We start from the raw sequence: 27,435 nt of genomic DNA, 5'->3' as shown, positions 1-27,435 counted from the left end.
GTTAAGCTGTATGCTCCTTTTTGATTGGCCTGATGAAGCGGGATTAAGCCCGTGAAACGCGTTGCCTATTTTTACTGTGGAGTATAAATAAATTGTTGTTTGACTGTTGATGCCACAGTCCTTCCTTTGTTTCCTTTGTCTGCATGGATGGGATAGGCCCACCACTGCCCCATCGGTTTTAAGCTCATTTAAGTGACTTTTATTCTATTGGCGCCTCTGAAAAGCTTCTACATATCACAGGAATTATATCGGCAACCCCCAATGTTCTGAAATTTTAGGACTCCCTCTAACCTCGTATGTAAGGGAATGCTGCGGGTAACCATGGTGATCCAATTTTAATTTTAAGGGATGGAAGAGATACTAAATACTATAATACTTGCCTATAAAGAGGGAAAACTCTGCATCCTATTGAGCCTTCCCTGTCCCTTCTTGTTCCCGTTGTTCCAGTGCTGTCACCCCGGTTAGTGCTATTCAACAAACTGGTCAAAAATATACCTGTTAGCCCTTGGAAGTCTTCAGGTGCACTTGTGCCCCATGCGCTCCATGCTGTACAGAGCCGCCCATCTGCAGGAGCGCCCGGGGACACACGTCCTCCTGCAGCCATCTGAGAGCTCACAGAAGTGGTGTAGCTTTCACCTGGGGACAGCGCTGGAACGAGGGGACCAAAAGAGTGCAGGGAAGGCTCAATAGGATCCAGAGCCTTCCCTCTCCATAGGCATCTGATATTTCGTGCATTACAGATTTGCTTTGAAGGACACCTGAAGTGAGAACAATATGGAGGCTGACATCTATTTCCTTTTAAACTACACCAGTTACCTGGCATCCTGCTGATCGCTCCTCTGCCTCTAATACTTTTAACCATAGCCCCTAAACAAGCATGCAGATTAGCTGTTTCTGACTGGATTAGTCACATGCTTGTTTCAGGTGTTTGATTCAAAAACTACTGAGGCATGAAAGGTCAGCAGGACTGAAAGGTAACTGGTACAGTTTAAATGGAAATATATATGGCAGCTTCCCTATCCCTCTCACTTCAGGTTCCCATTTTGTTGCATACTAAAATAATAAGTGAACTACCGCCATTAATGATCCACTTATCCACCCAGGAAATTGTCAGTATATGATAAAACACTAGGTAAGGAGAGTGTGAGGTGTATAAAGTGAATATTATTCCTCCCAAATCCCGGCACAAAATTCCACAACCAGGTCGTGGATTTTGCTGCCCGGGAATGCAGAGTTTGCGCTGAAGCTCTGCCTCCAGTCCAATCAATCTCCGCCTCTCCCCACCCCTCTCAGTGAAAGAAGACTGAGAGGGGCGGGGAGAGGCGGAGATTGACGCAAGCAGAGGCAGAGATACTGCGCAAAGAGCTGCCTCTACCAGGAAGGAGAACCAAATTTTGCCCCGGGGATTTCAGGGGGAATGAAACCTCGTTCTGCCGTGGGAATGCGGCGTTTCAGCTAATATCATATTGCTTAACATAAATGGCCAGTAATAATAGGTATTTTTTTCGGCTTCAGACTCTCTTTAAAGGGATCTTCGCAGCTCCTGGTTACAAATAGCCAAAAAGGGCTGCCATATTTGAGAAATTAACCCACTCCCCCACCACCACCTTTTCACTTCCGTGATTCAGGGTTTGGTGTGAAATTCATCAATTGTAACTAATATTTTCTGTTTGAAGAACAGTGGGGGAGACTCATCACCCTCCCTAATGCTTAATGGGTTTATTTGTGGGTAATTAAGTCTAATTTGGTGAGTTTTTATTTATCTTCCTTCCATCTTATTTTGCGCCATCCCACTTGCGAACAGAGGAAGTAGAATAATTCAGCCTGTAATTAACCCTTAAATTTAAAAAGATGAGGTAAAATGAAAGTGTTTTTTTTTAAACAATGTACCACGTTTAGCATGGACAGAGGCGCTAAACCTTCATTCTGAACGCATGAGTTGTTGTACTCCGTGTTTATATCCTGATGAAGTGGGACATGCCCACGAAACGCGTTGCACTACTCTGGAGTATGTAAATACATTATTTGTTGAAATAATCAACAACATCTTGTGTCTAACTTGGGGAGGTAAGTCCACCACTAACCCTCTAGCACTCTTTTAAAAGTGTTATTTCCTTTTATACTTCTGGTGCCTCTGTACAACTGTACAAGCATGCATTTTTAATTTGCTATTGAGCTGCCCTGGGAGTTAAAAATGATGCTCGATTCCCTTTAATAGTGTGCCCAGCTTTATGCAATGTCCTCAGTAGTATTTTCTGTGCAGTGTCAGCAGTAGCCCTTAATGCCTATAGGGTGACTCAGTGATCTTTGTTTTGTCCTCTTGTATTTTAAATTCATACAATAAGTGTATTGCTGCAGAAAATGGTCAGTGGGATGTAAAGAATACCAGCTTACATGCATAATTGTCACTAAAGGCAGGTCCGGCATGTCGGAGGGCTGGTATTAGGGTCAAAGAAGCCATCATGTTACTCTGAACACCAGTATCTGCCCATATCTTATAGGAGTCATTTCCTAAAAACTTCCCTCTACAGTTTTTCTGCTGAAAGAACGACTAAACCTATGAGTGTCATCAGCTGCAGGACACCAGCATCACACTGTGTGTTTTCAGATGTTTAGTTAGGTTTCCTTTCAATGTAAAAGCTTTCCCACACTCAGCACATGAAAACGGACGCTCCCCAGTGTGAATTCTCTGATGTCTTACAAGGTCCCCTTGGTGGGTGAAACGTTTCCCACAATCTGAACATGAAAATAGAGAGTCGCCTGTGTGCCGTCTCAGGTGTCTAAGAAGGTCTCCTTTATGAACAAAGCCTTTCCCACACTCTGAACATGAAAAAGCCCGCTCAGAATTATGACTTTTCTGGTGCCTAACAAGCTGCTCCTTCAGAATAAAACATTTCCCACACTCTGAGCATGAAAAAGGACGCTCAGTGCTGTGACTTTTCTGATGTTTTAGAAGTCTTTCTTTTACGCTGAAACATTTCCCACACTCAGCACATGAAAAAGGAAACTCGCCCGAGTGAAGTTTCTGATGTGTACGAAGATATCCTTTCTGAGCAAAGCATTTCCCACACTCTGAGCAAGAGTAAGGCCGCTCACCAGTGTGACTTCTCTGATGTATGAGAAGAGATACTCTATAACTGAAAGCTTTCCCACACTCTGAACATGAAAATGGCCGTTCTCCAGTGTGAATTCTCTGGTGGACAAGATAGTCGCCTTTATGAATGAACTGTTTCCCACACTCTACACAGGAAAAAGCATGCTCACCTGTGTGTATTTTCTGATGTTTTAGAAGGATTCCCTTCGTACTAAAAGATTTCCCACAATCAGAACATGAAAAAGCAAGATCACCTGTGTGGCGCTTTAAATGTATATGAAGGTTTCCTTTCTCAGAGAACCGTTTCCCACACTCTGAACAGGAGAAAGGACGCTCACCTGTGTGACTTCTCTGATGTCTAATAAGAAGTGACTTGGCTCTAAAATATCTACCGCATTCAGAACATGGAAATCTTTTATCTCCTTCCTGTGTAACGGCACCAGATGTACTGGAAGAAGATTCCTCAGGATTAAAGTGATCTGGTGATCTATCAGCAGTGGGATATCTGGTTTGCATATCTGAGGTAGAAGCATGCAAACTCTCCAAATATTTCCAGGAGATATCAGAGGGGTCTGGTGCTCCATCCTCCTGGTAAACCTTGTGGTGTGTATTTCCAGTAATGGGATTTCCTCCTGGAGAATACCGTACAACATCATCATCTTCTGCAGTATACTCTGGAGGAGAAATAGGATGCTCTTCTGAGGGGTTTCCAACATCCTCTCCATCTACTGGGGAGATAACATTGCCATGAAAACACATTCATTGTTCCTGCTTTGTATTATACAGACATATTTGTTGGACTAATAGCCAAAATGACATAGAGCTCTGGCATGGAAAGTGATAAAACTGTAATCCTGATATAGGAAAAGGAATTGGATACAGTGTAGAAAACCTCTATACCGATTCCAGCACAAGTGTCACCTTGTACATATACACCACAGACTAATGTACAGTATCTCCTCCTCATTTGTTGGTAACTTTGTGTTATACTGAGGAATGGAGATGGACCTTTCATATTGTGTACAGTATTTCCTCATTTGTTGGGAACATGATGTTATACTGAGGAATGGAGATGGGCCTCTCATATGGTGTACAGTATCTCCTCCTCATTTGTTGGGAACGTGATGTTATACTGAGGAATGGAGATGGACCTTTTATATGGTGTACAGCATTTCCTCCTCATTTGTTGGGAACATAATGTTATACCGAGGAATGGAGATGGACCTCTCATATGGTGTACAGTATCTCCTTCTCATTTGTTGGGAACAGGATGTTATACTAAGGAATGGAGATGGGCCTCTCATATGGTGTACAGTGTCTCCTCCTCATTTGTTGGGAACATGGTGTTATACTGAGGAATGGAGACGGACCTTTCATATGGTGTGCAGTATCTACTCCTCATTTGTTGGGAACATGATGTTATACTGAGGAATGGAGATGGGCTTTTCATATGGAGTACAGTATCTACTCCTCATTTGTTGGGAACATGATGTTATACTGAGAAATGGAGATGGACCGTTCATGTGGTGTACAGTATCTCCTTCTCGTTTGTTGGGAACATGATGTAATACTGAGGAATGGAGACGGGCCTCTCATATGGTGTACAGTATCTCTTCCTCATGTGTTGGGAACATGATGTTATACTGAGGAATGGAGATGGGCCTCATATGTGGTGTACAGTATCTCCTCCTCATTTGTTGGGAACATGATGTTATACTGAGGTATGGAGATGGGCCTTTCATATGGTGTACAGTATCTCCTCCTCATTTGTTGGGAACATGATGTTATACTGAGGAATGGTGATGGACCTTTCATATGGTGTACAGTATCTCCTCCTTATTTGTTGGGAACATGATGTTATACTGAGGAATGGAAATGGGCCTCTCATATGGTGTATAGTATGTCCTCCCCATTTGTTGGGGACATGATGTTATACTGAGAAATGGAGATGGGCCTTTCATATGGTGCACAGTATCTCCTTCTCATTTGATAACATAGTCTTATAACTATATACGAGGAAAACAAACTATAAAAAATGACCAGCATTTGGTTATTTGTTAAATGCAGACCCTTTCAGTTTCTGCATACCATATATTAACTTTACTACCAAAAAATGGCATCACTGGTCCTTACTAGGGAGGGCCACTGATACTAATAATTTAAAGTTGATGAAAATGTTGTGTTAATTTTATGCAGCTTGGATATGCACAAATCAAATGCATCAGCTGCTGAATTTTCTTTGTCCAAATAATCATTTGTCATGCATAACATTTGTATAGATTTCTAAGTATTAATATGTCATTGATTATCCTTAATCATCATCCTTACACAAAATGGTGTATAGAATGCGTAAGGATTTATACACACATCCAATTCTGATTGACCCATTGTACTATTGCCATGTAGTATGAGAAATTACCTAGACAATCTGTTCATAGTATTCAAAATCTGCTGGCCTTCATACTACATGGTGGTGGTAAAATTGGCCAATCAAAATTGGAGGTGTGTACACACCCAAAGGGTCCTTAGTGTTTAATACTGACCTGTGCTGATCTGTGAAGGAACTTCCTCCTTCTTACACAGTTCATTGCCCCTCACATATGACTCTTCTGGTTCCTCTTTAAGTTCTACTTTAACAATGACCACATTTTCACCCTAAAAAGCACAGAATTGAAGAGAATCAGTTTATGGGTAACACAACATGGTGTCTACTTGTTTCACTGCTGAAGCTGTATGAATGGGAATCCCTGGACTACAAGTTCATATACACCTTAGCCCTTTCCAATCCAATGACAGACTTTGTCCAACACTAGCATTTTCCAGGATTGACCAATGTCAGACACAGTCCGACATAGGGAAACATGGCCACCGATAGTGGAACAGTTGTCGGATCTAGCCTGACCCAACGTCAGCCTCTTTAGATCAAAGTGCTGAATGAGTCTTAAACTTTGATCACTGCCTGCTTCGCCACGTAATTTAAATATTAAATGGACACATCTGGGCTTGCCGCTAGTGGCACTGTTGCCAAATCTAGTTCAGCACTGCATCAACCTACTTTGATTCCCTCTGGCACCACACTGCACCACAAAATTCCGCAGTTATGTTAGCACACATCCCTCATCCCCCTCGAGCTCCCCATTCCAGAATCTTTCCTCGTCGCTCTCGAGCTTCCCATTCCAGAGCCTTCTCTTGTCCCTCGTGAGCTCCCCAATCCAGAGGCTTCCCTCGTCCCTCTCGAGCTCCCCATTCCAGAGCCTTCCCTTTTCCCCTTCAAGCTCCCCATTTCAGAGGCTTACCTTGTCCCTCTCGAGCTCCCCATTCCAAAGCCTTACCTCCTCCACCTTGTGCTCCCCATTGCAGAGCCTTCCCTCGTACCCCTTGAGCTCACTATTTCAGAGGCTTCCCTCGCCCCCCTTGAGCTTGCCATTCCAGAGCCTTCCCTCATCCCCTTCGAGCTCCCCATTCCAGAGGCTTCCCTCGTCCCTCTCGAGCTCTCCATTCCAGAGGCTTCCCTCGTCCCTCTCGAGCTCCCCATTCCAGAGCCTTCCCTCGTCTTCCTTGAGCTCCCCATTCCAGAGCCTTCTTTCCTACCTATTGAGCTCACCATATTATAGGCTTCCCTCATACCCTTCTAGCTCACCATTCCAGAGGCTTCCCTGGTTCCCCTCGAGCTCGCCATTTCAGAGCCTTATCTCATCCCCCTTGATCTCACCATTCTAGAGTCTTACATCCTGCCCCTCAAGCTCACCATTCCAGAGCCTTACCTCCTACCCCTCGAGCTTGCCATTCCAGCGCCTTAGTTCGTCTCCCTGAGCTTTCCATTCCACAGTCTTACCTCCTCCCCTTGCGCTCCCCATTCCAGAGTCTTCCCTCGTACCCCTTGAGATCACTATTTCAGAGGCTTTCCTCGCCCCCCTCGAGCATGCCATTCCATAGCCTTCCCTCCTCCCCTTTGAGCTCCCCATTCCAGAGCCTTACCTCGTCCCCCAAGAGCTCCCCATTCCAGAGCCTTACCTCGTCCCCCACGAGCTCCCCATTCCAGAGCCTTTCCTCATCCCCCTCGAGCTCCACATTCCAGAGCCTTCCCTCATCCGCCTCAAGCTCCCCATTCCAGAGCCTTCCAGAGCCCCCCTTGAGCTCGCCATTCCCCACTGGGGCCTACTGTCTCTATTCGGCAATGGCTTGTCGAAATAGGTTTGCGGCTGTGCTCCCATCTGTCTACGCAGGTGCACGGACAGCCTGCCCAATGGCATGGAGCCACTCATGTATACATTTTACCTCCAAGCACAAGCTGCTCCATGATACTGCGCAGTGTAGGCGCACTCATACACATACAGGAGGATGGCTGTGAAGATGAAGAGGGTCTGCAGGAAGATCAGAGAAGCCTCTGAGTCATCCAGAAACTTCCCTCTACTAAGGTATCTAAATTTTTTATTTTTTCAAGTCACAGTTTGCTTTAAGTAGCTACTACCGGGGCAAGGAAACTGTTTCGGTGTCTGGAATTTCAACCATTAAGTACCTCATTGCTGACAGTTGAATCTGAAAATTAGCATGGCCAATGGTCAAGATATTTTTGTGTGGGCATTTCCAACAGCTCAACGTGCTCCTTTCCAAATAAAAGTACTCAGAGAGGCATACAGCATATGCATCAGAAGATAGCTCTCCCCACTATACGGTCTAGAAGAGGTAGTGGCTATACAGGCATTCTTCCTAGCTACAGGGGGAGGAAAGACACAACATTTTCTGCAAGCCAATGCAGAATAGTACAACGCTTGGCAGAGTCACTTTGGTATTTGACAAAATTCTCATTTCCACTTACCTTAAAATGGTGAGGTATGCTGGGATCTTCCTCTATACAATCTTGGGAAAAAAGAGGACTTATACATCTCTCTGGTGGGTTCCAGTTTCGGGATCCATTCGTAGGAAATAAACATAGATTAAAAAAAAGAAGAAGACGGGATTGTTGTGGATTAAACACAGTCCTATTTGAACCAGGGGATAATCATATACGTACACACTAATTGATCCTGCAAAAAAAATTGTCTCTTTAAACATACCATTTAATTCACAGGATCCATTAGTGTGTATACAATCAGCCCCTGGTTCAAATAGGTCTGTGTTTATCGAATAAATTGGTGGTTGGCATTAAAAGTTATGTTTTAGGAGCCAATAGGGTTTGTTTTTTTGATTGCAGGACCAAAAGGACTGTTGTTGAGACTGAAGAAAGAGAAACTGTGACTCTGCTGAACAGGTAGTCCCTGAGTTACAAACGACCCATTACGAATGTCGGCCTGATGACGTCACTTCTGCGATGCATGCAATGAGGACACAGAGTTGGTATAGGGTGACAAGAGGAGGCACTGAGGGGCACAGGATGCACAAAGGGGTGGCTAATCTACATTAGGGGACCCAGCAGGAAACCTCATAGGGAAATTCAGCTAACATGACTGAGTGGACGGCACCCGCTCAAACTGCTAGGTTTCCAGAAGGTTGTAGCAAACAACGTCCACACTAATTGGCCAATCACAGAACTTTGTGCTGTAGAGTGTGCTGCTATTGGATAACTGTTCCCTAGGAGGTTTCCAGCTGGGTCCTCTAAAGTAGACTAGTGCCCAGAAGGACAGGAGATGGCACTTAAGGGGCACAAAGGAACAGTAAGGAGACACTAGAGGCACAGGGACAGACATGGTACAGCAGGGGATGCTGAAAGCACTGGGGAAGCAGAGGGGGAAGGAGTTGGCACAGAGGCAGACACTGGAGACACAGGGGACAGAGGTAACAATGTTTCAACGTACATACAAATTTAGGTTAAAAATTAACCTACATTCCATATTTTTTTGCTAACCGGGGATTACCTGTATTTAGTGTTTATTACTGACCTGTGCTGATCTGTGAAGGAATTTCCTCCTCCTTACACTGCTCATCACCCATCACATATGTGTCTTCTGGTTCTTCTGGTTCCTCCTTAATGTCTACGTTAATGGACATCACATCTTCACTCTAAAACAAGACAGCAAATAAAAGAATATGAGTTTATAATCTCCACTCAACTTCCCTATAGATTATACAATACGGAGTTACTTTGGTATGCGTTTAGAACATCAGTTCCACCTACCTGATAATGGTGGGGGATTGTGGTAACTTCCTGTGTACCATCCTGGAAATAAAGAGAACCTGTACATCTCTGTGGAGTGCTTCTGTTACTCGATCTACCTGCGGAAAAAAAACAAAATCAGACTAAATACATTATTTCAATGTGTTTACTAGATGGTATGTGGGGGGGGGGGGGGGGGGTTCTAGGAGGACCCTCCATTCTGCTCTTGCCTCTACAAAAAATAAAAGTCTCCTCTTACCCATTGATGTGAGGGGTGGCTGATTCTTCATCATGATATTTTGTAGAGATCTGTGTATCCTTCTAAATACTGTGACTCCTCCATGGAGAACTAGACGTAGACATCCTGATGCCTTATAGGAACCTGACAAACACAATACTACAGTCACCATTCAGACACCGCTCTCATAATTCCCAGTAATGCTCACCTCTTCTGTTAGCAGCTCAATCATGATCGGTATAAACTGTACAGAGCTAATCCACATCATAGTTATGAATTGGCTGCAGGGAGACTTGGGTGCAGGATACAGCCGATATATGGCTAACCCTTCTCCTGGACAAGTCCTGGCGGCGTTAATTACTATTCCCCCTCCAGGTCCACGTGGATGGTAGGTAATGATGTTATTCTGCTTCCAGCTATTGCTGGCAGCCGAATTACAGTGTTTTAAAAGTAACTTCAGCTCCGTCATCTGACGGGGCCGAAGTTACTCACTGTGCGCTGCTATAGCCCTAATTACTATTACGGTCTATGGAAGCGCCGGCTGCGCCCAAATCTCCTGTGCTAGATTGATGTGCTCAATCTACACATGCAAAACATGTAAATCAAGGTGTGAAATTAATGTAATGAAGTAAAGCCTAATTTAAAAGACTAGTGGATTGCATTTTCACATGAATCAGCCATTAACTGTGGTTAGTGAAATAGCTGTCTCATGAAATGCAATTATTTGGCATTTTTTGTTTCCTAAATATGGTGATTGTTATAGGACTGCTGATGAACAACAGCACATCCAAATCAGTGTTAATGCCCTTCCCCCATGCACTCCTTGTACTCACCTCCACATTAAATAGCTATAGGGAAATCTACAGTGTATACGGTTTCTCTGCTGCCAGCCCACAATACTGTAATTCCTCCTCTCGTCCCTTCATTCACCAACAAGCCATTAACTTCTGCCTCTGTGTGACATCACTTCCAGTCTATGCATTACATCTTTCCTGTCTGTGCTTTCAGCCTGTTCCCGTCTGTTCCACGTGCTCGGTCTCTGCTCTCCACCTAGTGGAGAACAGAGGAACTTCAGTCTGCATGTATTTTTCATGTAGAAAATATTTTATTATTGTATGTGTTCATTATTCTGCATTCTTTTTCAGCATGCTTGTCCCAACTTCAGCGCTACATGACTTGCTTATGTCAGTGTAACTAAAAGAAAGCACACTACAAATCACAATCACTAAACACTTAGGCAGGGACGGCCCTAGACTTTTTGCCGCCTGAGGCAAATTTGGGGGGCCGCCGAGCTGGAGGGGTAGCGGGCAGGACGGGGGTATTAGACCTAGCGGTGGTGAGGGGGGTCGGACCCCCCCCCCTTCCTCGCCTGGGTCCCCCGATCTGCACTCCCCTCCAGCTTTAAATAGTTAGGAAGCAGCCGATAGTAAGAGGCAACGCCGCCCACTGTATTGTAAGTGGACGGCATTGCAGGAAGAGACGTCAGTGGATTGCACGCTGGAACGCGGAAGAGGTGAGTCCTCCCCGCCTGTGTCTCTTACTATCGGCTGCTTCCTAACTATTTAAAGCTGGAGGGGAGCGCAGATCGGGGGACCCAGGCGAGGGAGGGGTCCGACCCCCTCCCCACCGCTTGGCCCAATACCCCCGTCCTGCCCGCTACCCCTCCAGCTCAGCGTCCGGCCCCCCGCACCCACGGACGGGAGGGTGCCGCCCCCCCCAGAAGTGACGCTTGAGGCAAAAGGTTCACCCCGCCTCATGAGCGGGCCGGCCCTGCACTTAGGACCCTTAAAGTGACACTGAAGCAAAAAGAAAATTATGATATAATGAATTGAATGTGTAGTACGGATAACTACTAGAACCTTAGTAGCAAAGAAAATATTCTTATATATTTATTTTCAGATATATTGCTTTTTTATAACATTGCATCATTTTCTAATATTTGCAGTTTACACATTACTCAGCATTCTAAATTATTTCACTGAGCAGGCTAGTGAACTTTTGAACTTTCCTCTGCAGAAAAAAACAAAATACAGTGACAGACACTTGATAATAAGCCTTAAGGATGCCATACATCAGAAGATTATGGGCAGATTCGACCAAGAGACAAATTTATCTCTAATCGAATCTGCCCATACACTACATTCCCGTCCGATTTCAGGGAATCGGCTGAGCCCGCCGCGTCCACCCTGCCACTGCCCCCAAAATGTATAAATGTATGTAGTGTGTGCATTTATACATTATCTGTCCTGTAGCAGCTTCTGCACAGTGTCCGTCCATCTCGCCGAGTAACAGCCGCATACAAGCTAGCGGCGTGTATGCTGAACCCAGCGAGACGGAAACTGCGTGGAGGCTGACACTGGACAGGTAATATATAAATGCCCACACTACATACATTTATTCATTGCGGGGGCAGCGGTGGGGGTTTTGTCGTCTCGTCGCCCATTCGCAAATTGGCCACCATACCGCCATGCACCCAATCAACCAACTTTGGCCCAACATCTTGCAGCATGTGCGATCGACCATGCGGCCAATTTTTGTCATGAAATTGGTCACTTTGTCGGTCGGTCATGCACTTGGCAGCACCAATTTTCATTCAATTTGATTATAATAATCAAACTGGATGGTCGATTGGTTGGCTGATGTATGGCCACCTTTAGAAGACAGAGCTCTCTGCGACTTTGAAAGTTATGGAGAGATCAGTGGCTCTTTTGCATAGATAACAACTGGAGTTTCTTAATTCTCCCTGTACTGGAAACAATATTAGACTCATATCTCTGCTGCTAATGTTTTATTTTTTAGCTGTACTACACATACAAATCATTATATCATAAGTTTATTTTCACTTCAGATTCCCTTTAATGTAAATAAGAGTGGCATTGAAGGTGGATTTTGCCATTTATTATTCTTTAGGTAGTACCCTCTCAAGGGCTGGGTTAGCTCCCTTTTGAGTCTGGTAAGTTACTGTACATTGTTAATCACTGTAACATTTGTGACTGCAACAATTTCATTGTCTACCACCTCTGTATTATGCACCAATGCTTGTATTCATATCTACCCATGCTTGTATCTTACTCTGTACAGCACCACAAAAGATGGTATTAGATAAATCAATAATAATTATTATGAGTAGCTGCAGAGTCAGAACCAGGGTGGATTGGCCTGGACAGACCATGTTGCTAATAGTGGCACACTGGAGAAAGGGGCATGAGTTGTGCAACCATGTAGCTAAGATGACAGGTTCACTCCTGCAGAACACTTGACAGCAGATTTATGATACAGTCAGCAATTTGGCTATGGGGACAGAAGGAGCAGTGGCAGAAGATGGCAGCTAGTTGTAAATAGTAACTTTATGGCAGGATTTCAGCCAAGGCTTCAAAGACCATGGCCTAGGGTGCCAGAAAAGTAAGGTGGGCAGCGGGCTGACAATGGGAGTTTATCTTGCTAACATTGACAGCAGTCAGGCGAGTGCCTGATTGTGCTATTCTCCCTGAAAGGAAAAAGCACAGAGGGGGGCAGAGGGGGAAAGGGGCACGGGGGAGAGGAGGCATCAGATGGAAAGGACAAAGCACGGGGGGGGACAGAAGCAGGCAAAGGGGGGCACAGGGGGAGAGGTGGCACCGGTTGGAGAGGATAAAGCACAGAGGGGGTTAGATGGAGGCATCAGATACAGAGAAAGCACAAAGGGGTACAGAAGGAGATATGGCAGAGAGGAGGCACCGGATGGAGAGGAGAAAGCACAGATGGGGTCAGCAGGAAGCCAAAAGGGGCACAGGGGGAGAGGAGGCACTAGGTGGAGAGAAGAATACACATAGGGAGATAAAGAGGGGGCACAAGAAGATCGGAAGAGAGACAGATGGGGAGGAGGGAGAACAAGGCGATGAAAGGGGGCACAAGGAGACAGGAGGGGGCACACAGGAAGAGGCTCAGGGGCAGAAAGGTGCACAGTACAGGTAAAAGCAATAGGGACAGAGGGGACACAATAGACAGGAGCACAGGGTGACAAGCGTGGGCAGAGAAGGACATGAGGAGGCACAGAAGGGGCATTTGAGGAGGCAGAGGAGGAGCCACACAGGGTGTATAGATGGGGAAGACACATAGGGGCACAGGGAGATTGGTGGAGGCACAGATGGAGAGGAGGAAGCACTATAAGACAGGAGAGGGCATAGAGCAGGGGTCTCAAACTCAATTTACCTGGGGGGCCGCAGGAGGCAAAGTCAGGATGAGGCTGGGCCGCATAAGGAATTTCACACGCATCGTCGCCTCTGCCCGCCCCTCTCACTCTTCCTTCACAGAGAGGATCGGGGAGAGGCGGCGATCCGTGCGGCGATTGACGTCAGGAGGGCCAGAGCTGAAGCTGAAAGCTCTGCCCCTTCCAGGAAATGCCGGCGGATTGCCCCCCGGGCGATTTGGGGGCTCTGCAGCCCTCGTTTAGCGGCGGGGATGCGGTGGATTACTTGGGAGCAATGAAGCGAACTATAAGGAAGCTTTTGCCAGCGAGGGCCACAAAATATTGTATCGAGGGCCGCAAATGGCCCGCGGGCCACGAGTTTGAGACCCCTGGCATAGAGGCAACACGAGGCGGCAGGAGGATGGCAAAGGGGACACTGGTGGCACAGAGGGAGACACAGTGGAGTCACAGAACCTACAGTCCCAATCTTGTTTGTTAATCAGGTACTACCAGTACAATATGCATAGTGTACCTAGGAGCAATGAGCAAGTATCGTTTTTAATTTCAACAATTTCAAGAACAGTGATATGGTATTTGGTAGAAAAAGTTTGGACATCCTGAATCTTAGCTATGCCCTCATGTCACTTACTGTCCTCAGAGGTGCTTACCATCTAATCCTTGCTATTCTGTCACTAACTGACCTCAGAGGAGCTTACAGAAATGATTACTTTTTATATGTGGGGGTCAATGCTACATTTCATATATGGGGGTGATTGCTGCTTTTCATATGTAGGGGTCAATACTGCTTGTCATATACCGGTATATGGATCAATGCTGCTTTTCATATGTGTGGGTCTTTGCTGCTTTTCATATTTGGGGGTCATTGTTGCTTTTCTTATCTAGGGCTCATTGACCACCATATTTTTAGTGAGCAATACTGCTTTTCATATGTGAGCATCACATTTCTTAATAGCAGTTTACTTGAATTCAACAGTTCAGACTGTATGTCTGCTAGGGAAAAAGTGTGTGAAGGTGTATGTTAGGGGGTGGGGGTAGGATGCGGTTGCTCAGGGGGTGGCTGGTGATAGTGGGCCTTTGGTGGTAAATACTACAAATCAGGTCCTGGTAACAAGGTCCGATAGCTATTGGGGCCCAGTGTAGCTGCCCCTTTTGTAGCAAAGGCCCTGGACCATATTTCCTAAAAGATGGTCCCGGGCCACAGTGGCTCACATGGATTGTCCATGGATTGGCTTACAGTGATCACGTGGTCAGGAGCCAATGAAAGCGGCTCCTGACAGGCTCACAGTGCTCTGCTGTCAGAGACAGCAGAGACAGGGGCCTGTGGATGGTGCCAAGTGGAGTGATCGTCGGTAGCAGAGGGAGCGCACAGCAGTTGAAAACTATGTCCTGTCAGAGCCATGCAGCCACCTGCAGGACATAGATTTCAACCAAAACGGTCTGCAGGTAGTTAAAGAAAAGAAGTTCCTTCAACCAGCTGGTGTCAACAGTGGTGTAGTTGAAGTGCAAAGGGCTAAAGTGGGAGGTTTACATTAAGCCCCACCTGGGAAGTGGGGAGTCTCTGGGTATTCCACAGACTTCCCCGATCCTCCTGCAGCCCACCAATCCAGGACTGAGTGCCTCTAAATCTATTCAACAAGAGCTTGTCGAATAGATTGCTTGGTGCCAGGCTCCCGCTATTTACCAGCTTATCTGTACTGGGTGTGTAAGGTGCACAAAGAAAGAAAGCAGCTTCATTCTACTGGGCAGGCGTGGTCCTTTGTCGCAAAAGCTCAGTCCAGATGTGCAGTCCATGGCAGGTAGTGTAGCCAGAAGATAAGGAGGGTCATGTCCAGGTGTAAGCCACAACAGATGTGCAGTCAGAAGATGAAGAGGGTTATGTCCAGTAGTAAGCCACAATAGATGTTTAGCTATCTGCCTGGAATTATTGTAGTGCGCACCAATGGAGGCAATGGTGCTAGTACTAGATAGGAGCACAGCAGCTTTCATTCACTCTCAGGGAAAGTGTTGATGTTCTGATAAACCCTATTTTACCTCCAGTGTGGGAATCCTGTTCTGTTCTGCGGAAATCCTGTTCTAGTTCTCAACCTCAATACCACCCTACCTGCACCTAGCCCTAATCACCCATCACCATCATCTGGCGTCTAAACTCGTTTCTGGTTTGTAACATTAACTCCTCACTTCCTGGTGACTAAACCAAACACACCCACTTATTATCACCAAGTACATACTGTACGTCCTTATGCCTAACCGTAACCAAGGGCTAACCTACCTAAACTTACAACCCTTAACCAGAAACTCCAGTCAACTACCCTTCCTTTAGACAAGCAAGTAAGACACATCACCAGGTAGAAACACCAGGGCACGACATTCGCGGTTTGCTTTATCTGCTGTTGATTAGGGATGAGTAGCTGAAAATTCAACTTTAGGTCCTTTTCTTGCTTCACAGGCAACAGAATTGACTTAGATTAAACCAGAACTTTGTAATAAATATTTGTCGGTTGCTACGGGCAACAACACTACACCTTTGTTTGGCACCATCTCACAGAACATGTGATAACTTGACACTCATCACCGCAACAGCACAGGAGATAGAACTGCTGCTTAGACGTCGTCAAAGTTTCAGGAGTTTATTCGGAAAACAGATATACAGATGTGTTCAGCAATCTTATCTCTTCATTACCCTTAGCAAAGCAATCGGTCTGTGTTAAGCGTTGCGGCTCTTGGTCCATCCCTTGTGAATAGACCAGGCTTTCTCTTATGGTTCATCTATGCTAGTTGCACTTAGGCCTATATACAGCATACAGGTAGATGACTAGAAGTGAAGTGAAAGTAGAAGTGAAGTCTGAAGCTAGAAGGTGGAAACTGGAAGTGAGCTCTGGAGCCCACGTTGGCTATTTTATACTAGCCACTAAAGAGTTAAAAGTGACAGAACCCAGCAGGGATGGATCAATAACCCATCGCCTGCTGATGGCTGATCAGAACACGTGATAGCATGACAAGCACAGTCTTTACTGCGCATGTACTGGAAAATTCCATTTTCCAATGACCTGTTCCCTTGTTCTTAGGAGAACAATGTTTTCTGTTCCCTGGCTATTGTTTACCTTTAGGCAATATGAAAACACTTGATGTTTACCCCACAAGGCCTGGAGTAGGGCTGCACGATTTTAGGGAAAAATCGAAATTGCGATTTTTCTCTCAGAAATTGCAATTTCGATTTTCCCTCGATTTTTTTCACATCCTGCTTTTTCGCACTTTGGGGCAGTGGTGGTGGTGGGGGGGTTGGGGGTGTGTTGGTTCACCACGATCCGCAATGCCCAGTCCGCACTGCCCGGTTTGCTGTGTGTAATACCGTGCTTCTGGCCCCGCTGTGCGCGGATTGGCCAGAAGCAGTGAATATGTATAAGTGTTAATGAGCGGGGGGCGGACCCACTCGAGCGAGCAGCCGGGCACATTCAGCATTACCAATCACTAGCTAGCAATGGAATGACGGCAGCGGTAGGCGGAGCTGTACAGAGCATACAGCTCCGCCTACCGCTGCCGTCATTCCATTGCTAGCCAGTGATTGGTAATGCTGTATGTGCCCGGCCGCTCGCTCGAGAGGGTCCGCCCCCCGCTCATTAACACCTATACATATTCACTGCTTCTGGCCAATCCGCGCACAGCGGGGCCAGAAGCACGGTGTTGGTTCACCACGGTCCGCAATGCCCAGTCCGCACTGCCCGGTTTGCTGTGTGTAATACCGTGCTTCTGGCCCCGCTGTGCGCGGATTGGCCAGAAGCAGTGAATATGTATAGGTGTTAATGAGCGGGGGGCGGACCCTCTCGAGCGAGCGGCCGGGCACATTCAGCATTACCAATCACTGGCTAGCAATGGAATGACGGCAGCGGTAGGCGGAGCTGTATGCTCTGTACAGCTCCGCCTACCACTGCCGTCATTCCATCGCTAGCCAGTGATCGGTAATGCTGTATGATGTGCCCGGCCGCTCGCTCTAGTGGATCCGCCCCCCGCTCATTAACACTTATGCATATTCACTGCTTCTGGCCAATCCGCGCACAGCGGGGCCCGAAGCAAGGCAGACAGCGGACCGAAAAACCGAAGGTACTGACGATCAGCAGATCGTCTTGCCACGAACCGCGGTTTCGGTTTTAAACCGAAAAACCGTGCAGCCCTAGCCTGGAGGTCTGTACGTCTCGAGCTGGATATCTATTCTGACCTTGTAGAGCCAGAGCACAATGTTCTACTGAACATGTTGCTTCCAGAAATGCCCTATTTCTTTCCAAGAGAAATCTTCCCTAAAGACACTCTGCAGAGCAAGTCCTTTTACTAAACCAGTTATGTAAAGTGACTGCGGCCTCCGAATTCAAGCATATCATACTTAAATTCTAACAAACTTAACACAAGGCTAATCAAATTCAAAAATATTTGAGCTGATCAAAGGAAAAATCTGAAAATATATTTTCATAAATTGTCCCTCCTGCCTCCCAAACTAAGCACCCCACTCACTTTCTTTTTTTTATTCCAATAAAATTTTTATTGAGTTTGCAGAAAAAACACATATAACGTCAATATAACATTAAAACGGAGGTACAAGGATAAGTTGTCCATATGCAGGGTACATTGAGATTGGTACAGCAATAAGAGTGCCAATGACATTTTCCATTAAGCAGAGCTAAACTCTAATATTGTTCAGTGTAGTTATTCAATACTATAGTTTTAGGTTGCATGTCACTTATTTTGCTATATCTCAAGAATGGGGTTTGACGGGTATATAGCGTAGAGGTGCCATTGATTTGGGATGGCATACCTGTCCATTCACATAACCCATTTTGGGCTGGACAGGAACGCATCCCTTCTAGGTGAGGGGGGATAGCTACATTGACGCCTACCCTCCAGCGAGGGCAGGTGAAGGCTTTAGATCATTACCATGCGGATGAGGGAGAAAAATCCTGCAGTAGGAACGTCACCTTCAGAACAGGTGCAGTTAAAGAAGGGTGTGAAAAGGATGGAAAGAGAAAAGCTTAGCTAAGTTTAGGAGGAAAGAAAGAGAAGAAAAGAAAGAGGTAGTGACCAAGTTTTGGAACAGGGAGACCCCATGACCTCACTTTTGTTAATAAGAGTATTGTGATGCTAAGGGCGCAATTCAGGTTATAGGTTATTCACTCTGGCGCTACATTCCGGGCCTAGAAGATATTGCATGAAGGGTAGCCAAATTTTGTCAAATTTGTTAATTTTATCTAACGTCCTAGCTCGCAGCTTTTCAAAGAATATTACGCGAGTCAGCCTGCTTTTGACCAACTCAAAAGATAAGGTACGTGAGCGCCAGGCTGCTGCTATAGTTAATTTTGTGGCTGTGAAGATGTGGGAGAGAAGTGAGTTCTGTGCTTTAGTTAGATCAGGGTAGGGGAGTCCTAACAAGACGTGTTTCGGGTCCCTAGGGACTGGCTTAGTTAGTAAAGAGGATGCCCATGTGCAAACTCTCAGCCAAAGACGGCGGACTTTCGGACATTTCCACCAAATGTGATCATGTGTTCCAGGGATGTTGCATCCCCTAAAACAGTATGGGGAGGTGGTTCGGCTGAATTTTGCTATGCGGGCAGGAACGTAGTACCATCTGAAGAGAAGTTTGTAGTTAACTTCAATTAGGTAAGCATTGACCGAAATTTTAGGGACATTGGCCCATATATCTGATAAGTCATCAGAGTCCAGTGTAATTCCGAGATCCCTTTCCCATGCTGTTATATACCCTGGCCTATAACGTGAAAATTCATGGATAAGTGTTTTATACAGATGAGAAATGATGCCAGAGGAGAGGGGGTCAGAGTAGCATATGTGCTCAAATGAGGTTCTAGTTAGTGGCGAGTTGGTGTATACCAGGTGACCCTGAACAAAATGTGAAATCTGTAAATAGCGAAATAATTCGGACCTAGGTAGATGTTTATGTTCGCGTAGGGAAGCCAATGATTTCATTCCAGAGCCTGATGAAAGATCAAAGATTGTGGTGAGGTTTGCTCGAGACCACCAATGGAAGCTGGCTGGGGAATCTAATGCTGCTGGGAAGGAGGGGTTTCCTAGAAAAGATAACAGAGGCTTATGAGGGGATATAAGGGTTCCTGAGTATTTGTAATTGTCCCAGGTTGCGAGAGATGTTTTAATTATAGGATTGTTGATATGTTTCCTTGATGAGGGGGAAAGCCATAGGAGGTTTGATAGGCTGATTGGTTTGACTAATGACTCCTCTATATCAACCCAGGTGGGTTTATTGGAGTTGAGGTGCCACAAGGCTAGGGGAGCTATTTGTGCTGCTGCATAATAGAGTTTTAAATTTGGGGCTCCAAGGCCTCCGTCATGTCGCAGTCGGTATAGATATAAATTGCGGAATCTAGGGTTTCTGGAGCCCCAAATAAATTCATTCATTTTCCTTTGTATATTAGCTAAGAAGGAGGAGGGCATTGGAATCGGAAGTAATCTAAAGGCATATAAAAGTTTTGGGAGAAAGGACATCTTGACTGCCGCAATCCTGCCCAACCATGAGATTGAGTATTTTTTCCAGCATTCAAGTTGTGAGAGCAGTTCCTTTGCTAAGGCTGGGTAATTATGAGAAAATAATGTGTCGTGGGAGTTAGTAAGATAGATACCCAGGTATGGGAGTTTGTTTTGATTTAATATAAATTTGAAGGTATCTTGCAATGCTATCATGAGGTTATGGGGCAGGGAGATGTTTAATGCTCTAGATTTATTCGGATTCACCTTAAGTCCTGAGAAGTTGCCAAACTTATCCAGTAATTTATTTAACGCTAAGATTGTACTTGTGGGTCGGGATATGCAGAGTATAAGGTCATCAGCAAAAAGACTGAGTTTGTGAATTTTGTCCCCTAATTGAATGCCTTGGATATCTGAGGAGTTCCTAATTTGGATGGCCAGGATTTCAATTGCTAGCGCGAATAGGAGTGGGGAAAGGGGGCAACCTTGTCGAGTGCCTCTAGTAATTGTAAATGAGGAGGATTTAAAACCATTGTATTTTATGAAAGCCGATGGGGTAGAATATAGGGCTTTGATCCATGTGAGGAAATGATTGCCAAAGCCCCATTTCTGCAATGCAGCAAACAGGAACTGCCATGAGATAGAATCGAATGCTTTAGTGATATCTAAAGAGAGAAACATTGCTGGAGTTTTACTGGAGTGGGCTTGGTGGATAAGGTGTAGCAAGCGTCTGACGCTATCGCCTGCATGTCTGTTTGGCATAAAGCCTACCTGATCATTATGGATGATTGAAGCGATTTCGACATTTAGACGGGACGCTAGAATTTTTGCTAGTAGTTTGACGTCGATATTAAGGAGTGATATGGGGCGGTAATTGGACCAGAGTGAATGGTTGGAATTGGGCTTGGGAAGCATACTGATCGTTGCTGAGGTGGAGTCCGTGTGAAAGGTAGCTCCTTTCAGAATGCTATTGAATGCCTTAGTTAATTTTGGGGCTAATACCTCACTGAATTTTTTATAGTAGATGGCTTTAAAGCCATCTGGGCCAGGTTGTTTATTTAATTTAAGCTGTTTGATTGCCAGGAGAACTTCTTCTAGCGTTATCTCTTTGTCAATTGACTCTTTAAACCCAGCTGGAAGGTTAGGAAGGGATATCAATGATAGGTAACTATCTAGTTGCTCCGGGGAGGCCGAATCTGGGGAACCCCACTCACTTTCAAGGGTCTGCATTTTGAGATCACATGACCCCACCATCTGCCCACACAGTCCATGGAGCCAGAGCTCCTCTGAGCTACTTCAGTTTTGATTGGCAGTTTCCTAACTCCTCCCCCACAACCCCCCTGCACTGCATCTCAAGAACTACTACATCCTCTTACCTTGCTGCTACCACAAACAACTCACCACTGGAAATACTTGGGTGAGGTTTGCAGTTGTGACAGCCAGGCCTCTCTTCCTATCAGTGGCAAAGGAACAGGATGAGTGGTTTCAGTGCCAGGCCTTCTCCCAAATGTCACCGAGTAATGACAGAGTGGCCCACCTCTACAAGCCAATGAGGGACCAGATGAAAGGTCCAGTGTAGTGTAATTTTTGGACATTTCATGAAGGTAAGGGGTGGGGGGACAAGCTGCTAGGGGGTGGGAGGAAGGAGGGCAAAACTTGCCCAAACTTGTGGATGGGCTTTATTCAATCAAGCTGTCAGGTATTAATCAGATTTAGTTCTGTGCAAAGATCCAGTTCAGCCCAGCATGTCTGTGCTCCTTTCCACTGCATAATAAATAAGGTAATCATTTCATGTATTTCTCTTCAATGCACTTCCTGGGTTTGCAAATAGGAGGTACTAGGAAACTGTGTAAACCGGTCTCACATTCCAGATGCATAATATTCACAAAATACCACATTATGGTAGATAGCTCCAGTGCAGGTCTGGCATAATACAATACAATAACATTTGTAAAGCGCTTTTCTCCCATAGGACTCAAAGTGCATGGATACAGTAGGTCTCAGATCAATACAGGGTTGCAGGCTTGACATTGTTACAGAGGAAATAGTCAGGCAGAGCCGTCTCACCCACCAGGCAGCTATAAATTCCTGCCTAGAGCGGCAGGAGGAGCCAGGAGCGCTGCTGAGTAGTGAGAGAAGAAATGCCTCTCAGCCCACTCAGGTGTCAGTTTACACAGCAGCAGCTAACAGCAGCGCCTGACTGGACACATAACTGGATTCACTGACTGATGAATTCAGTTCCTTCAGCTCAATGATTCAAAGAACCACAGTAATGAGTCAGTGAGAGAAGGCTCCAAGTACAGCATCAGCTTCTGAGTACTGACTCTTCACTCTGATTCACTGATTCATTCAGTTCCTCTCTCTCTGCTACTGGTAACTGAGTGGATGTAGAGACTGAGCTAGCAGGATTAGCAGCCAGGCATGGACTGCCCCCCCAGGCCGCCTTTTATTCAGTGATTTAGGGATGGTCAGGTGTATTCAGGTTTGTTGTTGTACAGCAATGTGAAACACTAGGCTAGCTGATAAAAGTGCAATTAGAGGACAGGCAAGCTGGTAAATATACACAGCATGATGCAGAGCTTGCCTGGAGGGTCCCTGGGCAAACATCTGTCTTGTCTCTCCCCATTGTCATAATGACTGCATGTGTGGATAAGGCGTTAAACAGGTGGAAACGTTTTGACAGTCCCTAGACTCCAGGAGGGCTGCTCTCTGACTTGTGTGGGAGACTGGCAGGGACAGCAGTCCTATTACCGGCAACTAGTCTCTGTGTAATTTGGGACTGCAATACAGATTAGCTCTCTGCTCCATCTCCTGCTATTCTCCTTTACATTGTAAGCATACAAGGGCAGAGCTCTCTCCCCCTTTTGTGTCTTGGAAATCATTATACATTTTATTCATCATGTTACGTTTATCACTGTCATTACCACTTCTGTATTTTGTATTCTGTATGTTGTATCATTTTTTGTATTTTGTCACTAATTATGTATCTTGTATATTAGTGTACACCATTGTCTGTATTATGTACCCCATGTTTGTTTCTCACTTTGTACAGCGCCACGGAATATGTTGGTGCTTTATAAATCAATAATAATAATAATTCTCAGTCTTACTCCACTCCTCCTCTCTCTGGGCTAGTGCATGACAAAATTGCAATAGCAATCGCTAGCAATTTGCAAATGCGACTTGATAATTTGGCTGAGGCTGCCATGATAATGGGCCTCAAGTCTGTTTCCCCACAGGCCAAAAGGTCCCAGTCCTCCCCTGGTAGCAGCATAGTGTGTGTGTATAGTGTATATCTACTGTGTGCAGTGTGTGTATAGTGTGTGTGTGTGTACTGTGTATAGTGTGTGTGTGTGTACTGTGTATAGTGAGTGTGTGTGTGTGTACTGTGTATAGTGTGTGTGTTGTGTGTACTGTGTGCATATGTATATTGTGTGTGTTTGTGTGTGTGTGGTGTGTGTGAGTGAGTGCATGCCGCAATAAGTATATTTTATGGTGAAACGCTCTGCTGCATTACAACTATTTTCTGGTGAACCCATTCCGCAATAAGTGTATTTTCTGGTGAAACGCTGCTGTATTATGATTTTCAGGGGTCTTGGGGGGTGGGGTTCACCACAGGGGTGGTGTTCACTACAGGGGTTGGGGGTATGGGGCTGGGGGGCAATCACGAGGGGGGGGGGGGAAGCGCCACTGGATTTCTCGCCTGGAGTGACAAAATGGCTAGAGACGCACGCCCCTGTAGTCAGGCGTTCATAAATGCCAGACTTAACAGATGGCTTTTCAGTTTGGACTTAAATGCTTCCAGGAATGGAGATGTCCCAATTGGGTGTTATGAAGTGTAGGGGCAGCATGACAACAGGGCTCTGTCTCCAAAGGTTTTAAGGTGGCCAACTGTGCAAAGCAGGTGGTTGTGGAGGAGGCCAAAGATAATGATTTCTGGTTCCCGAGGTCCTTCGCTTTGTCCATGCACGGTAGCTAAGCCTTCATCTCCCGCTACCCAGAATTCCTTGGAAAAAGCGCAGGCAGAGCTGCCCATTTACTGCCCACTCTGGAGCTCAGCTGGACAGACCGTCTATGATAAGGTGCCCTGGGAAGTGGCAGCATCACCAAATAAATTATCCATGGTGGATGAGTTGCCAGGGAGCTCAGCTCCCAATTTCCAGAAGCGACACTGTTCTGGCAGGAGACACAAGACGGCCTAAACAGCTGGGAAGCTTAAAAAATAGGGTATCCTGCAGTGTAGCCAGGAATCAGAAAGTAATACTAAAAAAGGTGAGTAACTTTACATCTGTGTCTAGGCTGACTGGAGAAAAAAAGAAAAAAAAGAACTGAGGTGTAAGCTGGGTTGGGGCTCATATTTAACCTTTTGTCTGTTTTTATTTCCTCTTAGGGTCAGAGCCAATCATCAGGGAAGTCTGCCGGAGGATGATGGAGAATCTCAATCAAAGCTCGTTTTGACAATCTAACATTGATCAATGCAAGTTTTTATTTATTTACCATATAAACTGATTTAAAACAGGGACCTCGTTTTTCCTTGATTGAGGAGTAAAAATGGTTGTTTCATTTACTGAATACATTTATGGGAATGTCCATTGTTAAAGTGAACCGAGCATCATTTTTAACACCCAGGGCAGCTCTATAGCAAATTAAAAATGCATTCTAAAAATGTGGTTTATTATTAAAAAAAAAACTTTCATTTTTACCTCATTTTTTTACATCTAAGGGTTAAAATAGCCACTTTGTCCGTCCGTAAAGGACCTGCAGTGCTGACCAGAAGGTGGAACACAGATAAGAAATCACCTCATTAGACTTAATTGACCACAAACAAACCTCCATTGTACTTCAAATAGAAAACAGCAGTTACAGTTGAAGAATTTCATACCTAGCCTGGGCAATGCTAGTTGTAAAATAGCAGGGGTTGAGCTTCTGAACAATGGCAGCCCTTACAGCTATTTAAAGCCAGGAGCTGCTTAGTTCACTTTAACCCTCAGTGAGTAAACACCACCAGTGAGGTACCCATGGCCAGTTCGGTGGCCACCCAAGTCCAATAATTGTGGGTGGAAAGCAAAACACTAACTCTAATGCAGCAGTGTGTGTGTGTGTGTGTGTGTGTGTGTGTGTGTCCCCACCCCCCTTGCCAGTCCTGCTGCCATTTGCAGTGTCCTAAATTGCACAAAGTCAAAGGGAGCACCCCTCTCCCCCTCCAGAGCTCACTTCTCACCAGTTCTGTTACCACCGGTGGTGTCCTAACCTGCAGAGAGCACAGAGGAGACACTTCTGTTATCCTCTCTTGCCAGTCTCACCAGTGACCCCCATACAGTAGTGCTTCTCGGACCTAACAATTATTTCAAGGGACCTCTAAACATACTGTAGTTGAAAGCTGGGTGGAGCACTCGGCTAAAAGGGCCTGGGGAGAACACTGAAGAGCGCAAGCAACCTCCTGTTTGTCAGCGCAACTTAATTTGTTTCCCTGCTCGCTACGCACTCTAGTGTTAGTGTAGCTTGCATAACTAAGCAACAGCCGGTGCTTAACAAAACTGCAAAGTAGTGATGTCAACTAACACAGTAGTGGCCGAGCGAGTGAAGTATCGCGGTAGCAATACATCACTACCGCATGGCTTTTGTAAGTTGCGGCCATTGCGTAGTCACGCACGCTACCACTAACGCGCGTAGTGTGCGGGGAAACAAAATTAAGTTGCGTTGTTTTATTAACGCAAGCAACAAGCTGTTGCTCGCGTTTTATCCTTTAATGAATCAACCCCTTGTCCTTTATGTTTCATGCATTGTACTTTGTATCATGCATTGTACATTTACTTGTTTTAAGTATTTTTTTTTTTTTGTAAATGATTCTTGTTCCCTCCCCCCCCCCCCTCTTTTCATTGCCTGAATGTTATTTCATATGCATATTTCCTGCGGGGTGGGTGGGGGGGAGCGCCGTTCGTGGGGAATTGCAGATAGTGTGCAGGGGCCATATATAATGATCATATATAGCCCCTGCACACTGTCTTCAATACCACGGAATGCCAGCCCCCCGCAACCCTGCCCGCTGGTAATATCCTGCATATCAAACAACATTTTACACAACAAGTTTGAAGTCAGCCGCAACGTAGAGTTCAGTCAGCCACCCCAGCGCTTACTTACAGCTCTAGTGTCCGCAGACACCAATCCGTGCTCGAGCTCGCCGGGAAGCGCGAGATCTCGTGCATAGACCGGAGCAGAGTCGGGACAGACTCTTACTGCAGCTCAGTAAATCGGTGCACGAGCTCGCCAGGAAGCGCGAGATCTCGTGCATAGAGCGGAGCAGAGTCGGGACAGTCTCTTACTGCAGCTCAGCCAATCGGTGCACGCGCATAGAGCAGAGCAGAGTCGGAACAGCGCTGCTTGCTTTTTTTGTGAGAGAGCCCAGTGCGTCCTCACAGCCGGGCACGGGGAGATGACAGCTGGGAACCATGCGGGCAGTAATTGATTTCTCCTGGGCGGCCCACCCACCTGTTTGATCCTGGGGAGAACACTGCACTTTCATGCACACTTATGGAAACGCAATCGCAGGGACAGCAGACAGTGCATAGACTGCACTGTCTGCCGTTTCTAACCATGCACGGTGATTCAGCGCTAATTTGCTGCGCATGGTTTGCTGCATTTCGGGCGCTTTAGCCCGAGTTCCCATTCAGTAATAAATGGGATCGCAAGCCCCGCCCCCCCGGGAGTGATGCGAAGTCACAGGGCTCGCGCGTTAATGAGAACAAGACCTAAGGCTACCAAACACACAATTGGAGAAACTCACTCCCAAACAGTTCTCTGCTGCTTTATAAAGCCTGCAGGCTGCTTATAAGCCAATGAGAAGTGCACACATATAATACACCTAGCTTGCTCAGCCAGTCAGTTGGAGAGGGCTTCAGTTGCATATAGACAATGGCTATATGACCAGCAGGGGGCACCAGCGTGCAGGATATTCCCTCTCATCTGCCCCCCTCCTAACTAAACTGCATGGGATACTACAATAAAATTAAAAACAATGGTGCATGAGCCAGCCTGGGGCCCCGGGAACTCTCACTGCCCGGGGCCCCAGAACCAGCATCTAACACCATATGTGAGCGCAGCCAAAACCTTGGAGCTGTCACCTCTAAGGCCTGTCTCCTACTGCTCTAAAACTTACCAAACACACAATTGGAGAAACTCACTCCCAAACGCTCACATATGGTGTTAGATGCTGGTTCTGGGGCCCCGGGCAGTGAGAGTTCCCGGGGCCCCAGGCTGGCTCATGCACCATTGTTTTTAAGGGAGGGAGGGGGAGGATTTCGCCGCGGAGGGGGGCTTTGAGGTGCCCACCCCGCAACACC

At 46.0% G+C, this 27,435-nt stretch overlaps 1 protein-coding gene and 1 long non-coding RNA gene across 4 annotated transcripts in view; one reads left to right on the top strand and one right to left on the bottom strand.

Moving 5' to 3' along the window:
- LOC137534512 (uncharacterized) overlaps nucleotides 1-24,607 on the top strand; it is a 73,818-nt gene extending 49,211 nt beyond the window's left edge. Inside the window, exons 3-4 of the long non-coding RNA XR_011024364.1 lie at nucleotides 8,289-8,345; nucleotides 24,486-24,607. This is a non-coding gene — a long non-coding RNA (uncharacterized lncRNA). The remainder of the gene's footprint in view (nucleotides 1-8,288; nucleotides 8,346-24,485) is intronic.
- Nucleotides 210-10,377, bottom strand: LOC137534483 (gastrula zinc finger protein XlCGF57.1-like). 3 transcript variants are annotated; one of them, XM_068255997.1, is made up of 7 exons: nucleotides 10,260-10,377; nucleotides 9,448-9,570; nucleotides 9,210-9,307; nucleotides 8,974-9,094; nucleotides 7,914-7,984; nucleotides 5,638-5,749; nucleotides 210-3,822 (listed from the first exon to the last, which is right to left on the bottom strand). In XM_068255997.1, the coding sequence occupies exons 2-7, from the start codon at nucleotides 9,479-9,481 to the stop codon at nucleotides 2,570-2,572; spliced, it is 1,689 nt and encodes a 562-aa protein (XP_068112098.1). In that variant the 5' UTR covers nucleotides 9,482-9,570; nucleotides 10,260-10,377; the 3' UTR covers nucleotides 210-2,569. The 3 variants fall into 3 exon arrangements, with proteins under 3 accessions (XP_068112098.1, XP_068112099.1, XP_068112100.1); XM_068255998.1 differs by having other exon boundaries at nucleotides 210-3,819; XM_068255999.1 differs by having other exon boundaries at nucleotides 9,210-9,303.
- Nucleotides 24,608-27,435: the final 2,828 nt, after the last annotated feature.

This window comes from Hyperolius riggenbachi, chromosome 10 (assembly GCF_040937935.1).
Source record: "Hyperolius riggenbachi isolate aHypRig1 chromosome 10, aHypRig1.pri, whole genome shotgun sequence".
Classification (NCBI taxonomy): Eukaryota; Metazoa; Chordata; class Amphibia; order Anura; family Hyperoliidae; genus Hyperolius; species Hyperolius riggenbachi.
Note: the sequence above shows the minus strand (reverse complement) of the source record. Positions and strands in the feature narration are given on the sequence as shown.

Bases quoted from the DNA above. Each gene is read 5' to 3' on its own strand.
- LOC137534483 (XM_068255997.1), bottom strand. From the start codon at position 9,481: ATGATGAAGAATCAGCCACCCCTCACATCAATGG. The intron at 5,750-7,913 runs GTAAGTGGAAAT...TGTGCTTTTTAG, and splicing joins GCATACCTCACCATTTTAAG to GGTGAAAATGTGGTCATTGT. The intron at 3,823-5,637 runs GTCAGTATTAAA...TTATCTCCCCAG, and splicing joins TCCTTCACAGATCAGCACAG to TAGATGGAGAGGATGTTGGA.